The sequence below is a fragment of the Ascaphus truei genome, chromosome 12 (genome assembly GCF_040206685.1).
Source record: "Ascaphus truei isolate aAscTru1 chromosome 12, aAscTru1.hap1, whole genome shotgun sequence".
In the NCBI taxonomy this organism is placed as follows: Eukaryota; Metazoa; Chordata; class Amphibia; order Anura; family Ascaphidae; genus Ascaphus; species Ascaphus truei.
Genome location: NC_134494.1, coordinates 11177974 through 11189047, shown reverse-complemented (window position 1 = coordinate 11189047; position 11074 = coordinate 11177974). Strand labels below are relative to the sequence as shown.

Below are 11074 nucleotides of genomic sequence, written 5' to 3'. Positions count from 1 at the left end.
AATTAAACAAACCAGGAATTAAAAAAAAAAAAACACAATAAAAAAATAAAAACAAGAATCAAAAATACAACCAATGTTTTTTTTACTTTTTACGCCTTCACCTTCCGATTCAAAGTCCATCAGCAACAGCAGGAACCTCTTGACGCAATGATCCTCAACAGCCGGTAAATCCATCTTCTTCTTTATCTACATCTGTCCATTGTAATCCAAGAGCCATCCCCAATCCGATTGGTGAAGAACCATGTGACATCTTCCATTTTTCTTTTAATTTAAGGATGTGACATCTTTAAGGGATGTCACATGCTTTTTATAAAAAAAATGGCTGCCATCACATCGTACTGGAACCAATTGAATTGTGAGTGTACCATTTGGTAAATCTCACAATCCGATTGGTTGTAGTATCATGTGATGGCAGCAATCTTGTTTTAAGGATGTGACGTACCTCACTTGAAGATTACGTCACACCCTTATGGATTGTTTTTTTTTAAAGAACCCTGTCACATGGTACAGCATCCAATCAGATTGGAGCTGTACCATCTGTCTCAAATTTGGCGTCACAGGCCTTATATAAGGTCTGTCCCGTCTCATTTGACCTTAAGAAGCCGACGGGACAACATCCGCTTCTTGGATTACAATGGACAGATGAAGATCAAGAAGACTATGGACTTACCGGCTGCTGAGGATCATTGCGTCGAGTGTCAAGAGGTTCCTGCTTTTGCTGATTGACTCAGAATCAGAGGGTGAAGACGTCAAAAAAAAAAAAAAAAAAACACCCACACCACATTGATTGCATTTTTTTTTCCATTACATTTTTTTTTGATGCTTGGGTTTTTTTATTGTATTTTTTTAAAAATCATGATTCTTGTTATTGTGTTTTTTTTTTACTGTTTTTTGTTACTGTTTTTTTGTTGCAGATTATTATTTTTTTATTTGTTGTTTAGTTTTGGTGCTGGTTTATTTAAGGTGGCCCATTGACTGCATAGCTCAGTGATTCCCAACCTTTTTTGTTTGGAGGAACCCTTGAAGTATTTCGAAAAAACTCGGGGAACGCCTATCTGGCTGACACATATTAGGCTGCGTTTATAGTGCTGGCAACATCGCGCCAAAACAAATGTATTGACGCAGCAGCTTGGTCGCGATCGCTGGAAGTCACTTCAATTTGATTTTTCTAGCAACTGCAGCCTGACGTCAGCGTCGCCGGCACTATAAGCGCGGCCTTAGGTTAATTTCACCCCTCACAAGCCACCTCTATTTCCCACCCTCTACCATGTATTTCTCTCTCCTCTGTCTCACCCACTCTCATACCCTCCCTCCTCGCATGTATTTATCTCCCTGCGTCTCACTCTTACTCCCTCTTTCCTTTTCCTCACTCACTCCCCCCTCTCCTCTCACTTGCTCCTGTCTTCCGTCAATTACCCCACTATCACTCAATCCCCCCACAAAATACATACCAAAAACCCCACCCCTCTAAATACATGTAACCCCACAGTCGCAATACATTTTAAAGACCCCCACCACTCAATACATTTTAAAAAGACCCCCACCGCCTCAATACATTTTTAAAAAAGACACCCCCCCAATACATATATTTATTGTCCCTCACATCACCCCCCCCGTGTGTCCCTCACATCACCCCTGCATGTCCCATCTCCCTCACATCATCCCCCCTTGCATGTCCCATCTCCCTCATATCACCCCCCCCTGCATGTCCATCTCCCTTTCCCCTTGCATGTCCCATCTCCCTCCCTCCCTTTCCCCTTGCATGTCCCATCTCCTCCCGCCCTCCCCTTGCATGTCCATCTCCCTCCCGCCCTCCTCCTTGCATGTCCCATCTCCCTCCCACCCTCCCCCTTGCATGTCCCATCTCCCTCCCCCTTGCATGTCCCATCTCCCTCCCGCCCTCCCCCTTGCATGTCCCATCTCCCTCCCGCCCTCCCCCTTGCATGTCCCATCTCCATCCCATCTCCCACCCCCTTGCATGTCCCATCTCCCTCCCGCCCACCCCCGTGCATGTCCCATCTCCCTCCCGCCCAACCCCGTGCATGTCCCATCTCCCTAACTCCCGCCCACCCCCGTACATGTCCCATCTCCCTCTCGCCCACCCCGTGCATGTCCCATCTCCTCCCGCCACCCCCGTGCATGTCCCATCTCCCTCCCGCCCTCCGCCATGCATGTCCCATCTCCCTCCCGCCCTCCCCCTTGCATGTCCCATCTCCCTCCCGCCCTCCCCCTTGTATGTCCATCTCCATCCCATCTCCCTCCCGCCCACCCCCTTGCATGTCCCATCTCCCTCCCGCCCTCCCCCTTGCATGTCCCATGTCCCTCCCGCCCTCCCCCTTGCATGTCCCATCTCCCTCCCGCCCTCCCCCTTGCATGTCCCATCTCCCTCCCGCCCTCCCCCTTGCATGTCCCATCTCCCTGCCGCCCTCCCCCTTGCATGTCCCATCTCCTCCCGCCCTCCCCCTTGCATGTCCCATCTCCCTCCCGCCCTCCCCTTTGCATGTCCCATCACCCTCCCGCCCTCCCCTTTGCATGTCCCATCTCCCTCCCGCCCCCTTGCATGTCCCATCTTCCTCCCGCCCCCTTGCATGTCCCATCGCCCTCCCCCTTGCATGTCCCATCTCCCTCCCTCTCTTCCCCACCTCAAGCGGCCGGCGTGCCGGTTGCGGCGGCAGCATGCAGGTTGCGGGTGGGCAGTAGGCGGCGGCACGCGCAAGAGCGCGGCTGTGTGTGGGCTGGGGAGTGGGGAGGGGAGTGGGGAGGGGAGTGGAAGAGCCGGGGGAGCGGGGAGAGCCAGGAAACTTCTGGGGCGGCCAGGCGGAACCCCTGGGACTGCTCCACGGAGCCCTAGGGTTCCGCGGAGCCCCGGTTGGGAATCACTGGCATAGCTAATCATGCCCATATTATATTGGCATGATGAACCACTGGCAATCAATGGGTAGAGGGTGGGGGTAGTTGCACTTTTATTTACTTTAGGCTGGCTGGATGTTTTTTTTTTTAATGGGCAAATGAGCTATTATCCAGATCTGGATAATAGAAATGTTTCCCATTATTGTACTGTATGTGTTGGGGGGGGGAGGGGCTATTGGGCGTAGAGGCGGTGCGTAGTAGGGTTGTTGTGTTTGGTAAATGTTGTTGGGGAAGAGGGATTGGGTGAAGGGGATAGTTGCCCCAAGGATAGGTGGTTAGGCCTCTCGGGTGGGTAGCGGGAGTGGTTAACCCCTTAATTACCATAGCGGTTACCACCCCTATGGTTGTAAACGGGTTAACTCCTCCCGCAACCTTCCCAGCAGGCCTAACCAGCCACCCTGGGCCAACTACCCCCTTCATCCACACCCAATAAACAGCGTTCTCCGGTTTAACCCTTTCATTACCTTCGTGGCTAGCCTTTAAGGTAATGAAGCTATTTTTATTTATATCTGAATACTAGTGTGAGGGAGCAGGGAGTCCCGAGCAACACCTGTTAGGGGGTGCCGGTATCCTTCTGCAATGTTTAAATCTCCCACGGTACGTGACCGGGACATTTAAACGCATAGGAGATACCGGCACCCTATAACTCTGGAAGCCGGGGGTTCCCAAGGCTGAAATCAATGCGGTTCTCTCTGGAGACCCCATGCTCCCGCACAATAGTATTCAAATTGAAATAAAAAACACTGCGATCTGTGGTGAAGAGCTGTGCAGGGAGAGGCGGCTCTGTGCAGCTCAGATTGCGAGAAGATCGCAGGCGGGAGTACTTCGGGAAAAAAAAAATCTGTGATCACATTGCTGCTAGGTCGAGTGATATTGGCATTTTCCTACCTCATGGTTTGAGATTGTTTCAGATTATTTCTGAATACCGTGATAACAAAAATGACAAACCATTTGATGGTGTCATGCCACATCGTTCGTTCCAGATAGCAAAGTCATCGAGCTACTAGACTAGGCCCCTTAAAGTCAGAAAGGACAAAGGCACCATATCAGAATTATAAGGAATGTAACAAAAGTTGCCAAAGGGCAGTCAAATGAGCAAACATTTAAATTTAAAAAAGGATTGTAATGCAAAGTAAGATCAAGTATAACAAGTTATTTAAGTACCTTAATAACAAAGAGATTAGAAAATAAAATATAGGGTCCTTTCAGTGTGAGACGGACAGGCAAATCATTGGAGAAAAGGAAAAAGAAGACGTTTTAAACAAATTCTTTGCTTCTGTGTTTACCAGGGAGGAATCAATTGCAAAAATAGTTCCAAAGGAGGAAGCCACAATCTATATATTAACAAACAATTTGATTAACTGAGGAAGAAGTGCATAGGTAGCTTGATAAAATGTAAGTAAATAAAGCACCTGGCCCTAATGGCATGGACCCAAGTGTTCTTAAGGAGCTATGTTTAGTAATAGCCAAACCATTGCATTAAATATTATAGGACTCCATTTCATCAGGCACAGTACCACAAGATTGGCGTAAAGCAGACGTTTTTTAAGTGAAACTTCTTTGCAGACACCTAGAGTTTTGAAAGGAAAAATCCCTTGTGCTGTAACAAAATTCCATGACGAAGGTGATGTCACTGCTGGCAGAAGGGGCCGGCAGTGACGTCACTGCTGGCAGAAGGGGCCGGCCGTGACGTCAGGGGATGGAAGACACCGACACCTGACTGACACAGAGGGGCCTATGCCGTAAGCGTTCATAAGCCACTTATCGTCCAAAATGCCTACTGCTATTCAGTAAGAGTCGATAAGTGGGTGATAAAGGTCTGAATCACCAAAAAATATTTTTTGTTCAAAACCAAATCGCCGAGTGAGCGGCGATAAGCCACTTAGACGCTTTTCTGAATGTTCATAAACTCGTGCAATTCTAGTAGCCGCGAGTAGGTTATCGACACCTATTGCGGCTCTAGAATGGCGATTTTCTCCCCAAACCCAAATGCCAGGATAAGTTGGCGGGAGGGTGGGGAGAAGCGTCGATACAGGACTTAGAAAAAAAATCAGGCCTTTTTCCTGCATCGGATTGATGCCAGGGGTCTCCGGAGCCGATACCAATTAATACCAGCACTGGAGACCCCTGTCATGAATCCGATGCATGAAAAATACATTTACAGCCACTTCATTACCTTAGCGGAATGAAGGGCTTAACCACCCGTGCCAGGCTTATTGTGGGTAGCGGGGGTGGGTGAAGGGGGTATTTGGCCCTTGGTGATGGTTTATGCCTTGCGGGGGGTTGCGGGTGGTAATGGTAAGGGGTTCACCCCTCCCACTACCGACCCATAAGGCCTAAACACCCATCCTTGGAGCGAATACCCCTTTACCCACCCCCGCTACCCACAATAAAAACAATACACACAACAGCCCCACTACCCACCTCCTAGGCCCCCAATAAACCATTACAATGTCTAATAAACACCAATACGCCACCCACCCCCATATACTGTAAAAACATGATTTATTTTTTTTACATACAGGATTAATACACCAGGCTGACGGGGTCCCCGGTGGGTCCGACGGGTGTCCGTAGGCCACAGTGCACCCCGGTGGGTGCCCACGGGTGTGTGGGGGCCTCCTGGTGGTCCCCCACTAGGCGACGAGGGCCTCCAGGTTGTACCCGCGGGTAACCACAGGCCCCAATGGGGTTCACGGGTGTTTCTCGCAAGTGTCTGGGGGTCCTCGGGTCATCCCACAGAGGTCTGGGGCCCTCAGGTGATATATATATACACACATACATATATATATACACATACATATATACATTGGGATGGCCACACCACATTGTAGCATCTTTTAGTCCCAGATTAAGGCAGGGAACTTAGTTTTTCTCTATATGGTCATAACGGGGCCTGTATCTCGGGAAGTAGGGGGTCTCCAGACCTCAAACCAATGCTGTTCTGCTCCGGAGACCCCCCGCTCATCTACACTAGGAATAAAATGTATATTAAAAAAACATACATTTCGGGCGAGATTTTCGCTGGGAGAGTCGGCTCTCTCTGAGGAGCTCTCTCTGCAGCAGAAATGAATCGCTGGGTAAGGCCTTTTCAGAGGGTCGATTCTATCGCTGGCAGAAATTCGCCCATTTTAGGAATTTTGCTATGACAGGTAATCGAGGCTTTCTGGATACGATAACAACGCTCCAAAAAACGGCAACATAAATGGCCCGGCAATTTTTTCTATGAACGCTTACTGCATAGGCCCATGAGCGTCAGTCAGCCTGCACGTCAGTGCGTCAGCCTGCGCGCCACTCAGTCAGTGTGCGTGCCAGTCAGTCAGTCAGATTTTCCCCCCAGACTTCTAGTAAGTGTGCTTTTTTTGGTCAGGCTATTGTGTCATTCTTCTTGTTGTACGATGGTTTACCGAAATAAACTACATTTTGTTTCTACTACCTTGTTTTGACTAATGTATGATCCCGGTGCAAATATAAAAAGGTGTAAAAAAAGCTGTGTGTGCTGAGCATGCGCATAGTAAGTGAAACTTCTTTGACTTTTGTCACAGAAATTGTATTTGTGTTGGTGATGTTTTAATTAAAAATCAAAATACAATTTCAGTTACAAAACGCAAATAAATTTGACTTAGAATGCGCGTGCTCGGCACACATCCCATGTATTAGCTATTTGCACTAAGTGTGAATTCCTTGTGTGTATGTGTGTCAGTGTGTGTGTATGTCAGTCAGTCAGTCAGTCAGTGTGTGTGTCAGTCAGTGTGTGTGTGTGTGTGTGTGTGTGTGTGTGTCAGTCAGTGTGTGTGTATGTGTGTCAGTCAGTGTGTGTGTATGTGTGTCAGTCAGTGTGTATGTGTATTTGTGTCAGTGTGTATGTGTAAGTCAGTGTGTGTGTCAGTCAGTGTGTGGGGGTGTGTGGGTGGGTCAGAGTGTGCGTGGGTGTGTGGGTGAGTCAGTCAGTGTGCGGGGAGGGGTGGGTGAGTCAGTCAGTGTGCGGGGAGGGGTGAGTCAGTCAGTCAGTGTGTGGGGAGGTGTGGGTGAGTCAGTCAGTGTGCGGGGAGGGGTGGGTCAGTTAGTCAGTGTGCGGGGAGGTGTGGGTGGGTCAGTCAGTCAGTGTGCGGGGAGGTGTGGGTGGGTCAGTCAGTGTGCGGGGAGGTGTGGGTGGGTCAGTCAGTCAGTGTGCGGGGAGGTGTGGGTGGGTCAGTCAGTGTGCGGGGAGGTGTGGGTGGGTCAGTCAGTCAGTGTGCGGGGAGGTGTGGGTGGGTCAGTCAGTCAGTGTGCGGGGAAGTGTGGGTGGGTGGGTCAGTCAGTCAGTGTGCGGGGAGGTGTGGGTGGGTCAGTCAGGCAGTGTGCGGTGGAAGTGTGGGTGGGTGGGTCAGTCAGACAGTGTGCGGGGAGGTGTGGGTGGGTCAGTCAGTCAGTCAGTCAGTGTGCGGGGAGGTGTGGGTGAGTCAGTTAGTGTGCGGGGAGGTGTGGGTGGGTCAGTCAGTCAGTGGGGGGGTGTGGGTCAGTCAGTGTGGGGGGGGGGTGTGGGTCAGTCAGTGTGGGGGGGGTGTGGGTGGGTAAGTCAGGGTGTGTGGGGGGGTGTGGGGGGGTCAGTCAGTGTGTGGGGGGGGGTGGGTCAGTCAGTGTGTGGGGGGGGTGGGTCAGTCAGTGTGTGGGGGGGGGGGGGTGGGTCAGTCAGTGTGTGGGGGGGGGGTCAGTCAGTGTGTGGGGGGTGGGTGGGGTCAGTCAGTGTGTGGGGGGGGGTCAGTCAGTGTGTGGGGGGGGTGGGTGGGGTCAGTCAGTGTGTGGGGGGGGTGGGTGGGGTCAGTCAGTGTGTGGGGGGGGGGTCAGTCAGTGTGCGGGGAGGTGTGGGTGGGTCAGTCAGTCAGTGTGCGGGGAGGTGTGGGTGGGTCAGTCAGTCAGTGTGCGGGGAAGTGTGGGTGGGTGGGTCAGTCAGTCAGTGTGCGGGGAGGTGTGGGTGGGTCAGTCAGGCAGTGTGCGGTGGAAGTGTGGGTGGGTGGGTCAGTCAGTCAGTGTGCGGGGAGGTGTGGGTGGGTCAGTCAGACAGTGTGCGGGGAGGTGTGGGTGGGTCAGTCAGTCAGTCAGTCAGTGTGCGGGGAGGTGTGGGTGAGTCAGTTAGTGTGCGGGGAGGTGTGGGTGGGTCAGTCAGTCAGTGGGGGGGGTGTGGGTCAGTCAGTGTGGGGGGGGGGTGTGGGTCAGTCAGTGTGGGGGGGGTGTGGGGGGGTAAGTCAGTGTGTGTGGGGGGGTGTGGGTGGGTCAGTCAGTGTGTGGGGGGGGGGTGGGTCAGTCAGTGTGTGGGGGGGGGGGTCAGTCAGTGTGTGGGGGGGGGGTGGGTCAGTCAGTGTGTGGGGGGGGGGGGGTGGGTCAGTCAGTGTGTGGGGGGGGGGGTCAGTCAATGTGTGGGGGGGTGGGTGGGGTCAGTCAGTGTGTGGGGGGGGTCAGTCAGTGTGTGGGGGGGGTGGGTGGGGTCAGTCAGTGTGTGGGGGGGGTGGGTGGGGTCAGTCAGTGTGTGGGGGGGGTCAGTCAGTGTGTGGGTGTGTGTGTGTGTGTGTGTGTGTGTGTGTGTGTGTGTGTGTGTGTGTGTGTGTGTCAGTGTGTGTGTGTGAGTCAGTATGTGTGTATGTGTCAGTGTGTATGTATGTGTGTGTGTGTGTGTGTCCTGCCCCCCTCTCTCCTGACTCTCCCCAGCACTTGTCCTCCCCCCAGCACCCTTATCCCTTTCCCTGCACCCAGACCCTTTCAGCAGTCCGCACCCCCCCCCATTCCTACCAGATCGCGGCACAGAGGAGATGGAGGCAGTGTCGGCGGGGGGAGAGGGAGAAGCGCGTCATCGTCAGCTGGAGCCGACTCAGAGGCTTCTGATGGTGCTGTGGGGGACGTGGGGGACGCAGCGCACTCATCACCCCCCTCCCCCCCCCCGTTACCGGAGCAGGAGCAGTTCTATGCCTCGGCCGGGGCATGCACCGGGAGAGGCCGCAGGAGATCAGTGCCTGCATAGAGCCCCGGGGAGCAGTGTGGGCTTCAGTGTCCCTGTGAGGAGAGTCATGGCGTCTCGAGCGTCGCCATGACTACCGGGCATGCGCAGCATATCAATGGGCGGGGAATCAGCGGCGCCGTCACAACTGCGCATGCGCGGCATGGCAGCGGCCGTTAGGAGCGGCGGCTATCGCCGCCGCATATGTCACGATGTGTGGGGGGCGATTAGGAGCGGCGCCGGCGGCTATCGCCGCCGCAACATGTGACAGGGCGGTGTGAGTGGAGTGGCGTCCATTACGTGACGTCACTTCCGTTTCACATTTCGCCCCACATCATCCAGTTTTATCCCATCAGAGATGCCACTAAAGAAGTTTCACTTCAAAAAGTCCTGGTTTCCTGTGACATGCATATTTAAGGTGAAAAAGTAAGCTCTGAAATTAAGTGATATAATTATAAGTATTGTATTTTAATGACAATAAACCATAGACACTGCTGCTCCTTTTTCTTTTCTTTCCAATGAAAGATAAATATGTCTTCCCTCAGTTTCTCATGAGGCAGGAGAAAAAGAAAAAAATCCAATTGGGTAAAAATGTAATAAAGTTTATAGTGTGGTGGATATACAGAAATTACACTCACATTTGGTAAAAATCCCATCATTGAAATAATACCATACATATAATTATATCACTTAATTTCACAGCATATTTATTCACCTTAAATATGCACATTGTAAATTGTTCACACAAGCATTTATGGTAACTATCATCCATTTTACTATTGTATTGCAAGATTTTGCACTTAATTTATCACATTGTGAACACACAATACATATGTTTATTGCACGTTAATCTAATATTGCAGGTTATTTGTAGTTATTGTCACCGTGAATAGCGCTCCCAAAGTCTGTTTAATTATTATTCTGTAAAACTTAGAGCTGCACTTTTAATCAGTACATCAGTTATAAACGCTGGGTTATATATTTCTTATATACCACTTGTATATCTGGGAATAAGTTTCATAGGACAGTCGAAATAAAACCCTTAACAATTTAATACCTGCCATCTGTAGTGTATAGACCAGGAAAGGAGGCAGCCGCAACAGCTGTGGGGCGGCAGATTTTGAAATCTATATACAGTATCTCTCTCGACACAGACACAGACACACTTTTAAATTAGGAAACGGTAATACACCTGTGTATACGTGTATAAATGTAGATTAACTGTGATTGGCAGCCAAATTGTAAATACATCATAAATAGATTTGTTTGGGTAAAGCAGGTTTAATTTTTTTTTGCCAAGTCTTATCAATTCATGCTTCACATGAAAAAGTTCGTCACCTAGTCATAGGGAAGTGAACTGCAATCTCTTGATCCATCCAATCGCTTTCGGGATGTAAAACGCAGATTATATTAAAAAGGAGCTACACCGCAAGTACAGTTTCTTTCATTTATATCAACATCATCATTTCTTAATCTAACACGCGGGTTCAATCTACTTACCTCCAGCTATACAAGCTACAAACATGGGCAGGAAGAGTCTCGGTATGTCTTTGCTTATAATGTGCTTGTCAAAAAAGTGTGGGAAATTGAAAAAACTTGAGCGGATCAGAGTACTGTTGTATTCCAGCTCTTCGGACGACCTCAATACATCTTCCATCGTTTCCCCACGGTCGTTTAAACGACTATCATCAAACGAAGACTTCCCTCCCACCTCACAAAGACTATGCCGCCGCCTATCGTTTCATTCACCGACAACGGCGAGTGACCGACCGTCGGTTGCTTTTAAAAGTTTGTTTTTCCCGCCTCTGCGGGGCACGTGTTGCTTTGGCGCGTGCCGCTTACTGGCTACTGGCTAGGCGGGCGCGTGCTGCGTGCTATGCACAAGCGGCTGCGGAGACGACTCCTGTCGAATGTTACTGCCGCCATGTGACAAAAAAACGATTTGGAGGGATGCTCACAAAAAAATTACCCTTAAAACTGAAGGAAACGGCTTTTAAAAAAAGTGATACTGCTGCTGTGTCCTCGACACCAATATTGCTCATGATCGAAGGTGGATACACCCCTACACACTGGTATGGTGTACACTGGGGCCCAGTGGCTTGTTGAAACGATATACTGTAGTAACATAGGTGCACTGTAAGCAGACAATGGAAGTGCTTAGTGACCCATGGTTCAGGGGGTGGGAGTTTGGGC

At 50.5% G+C, this 11074-nt stretch overlaps 1 protein-coding gene across 6 annotated transcripts in view; it reads right to left on the bottom strand.

Annotated features, from left to right (window-relative positions):
• Window positions 1-10708, bottom strand: part of LOC142463899 (sperm-specific sodium:proton exchanger-like) — a 956006-nt gene extending 945298 nt beyond the window's left edge. For 5 of the 6 annotated variants that reach the window (XM_075566732.1, XM_075566736.1, XM_075566735.1 and 2 more), the window contains exon 1: window positions 10382-10708. In XM_075566732.1, coding sequence (XP_075422847.1) covers window positions 10382-10538 — 157 coding nt within the window. In that variant the 5' untranslated portion in view covers window positions 10539-10708. The remainder of the gene's footprint in view (window positions 1-10381) is intronic. The other variant, XM_075566738.1, reaches the window with a different exon arrangement.
• Between the last annotated feature and the right edge of the window lie 366 nt (window positions 10709-11074).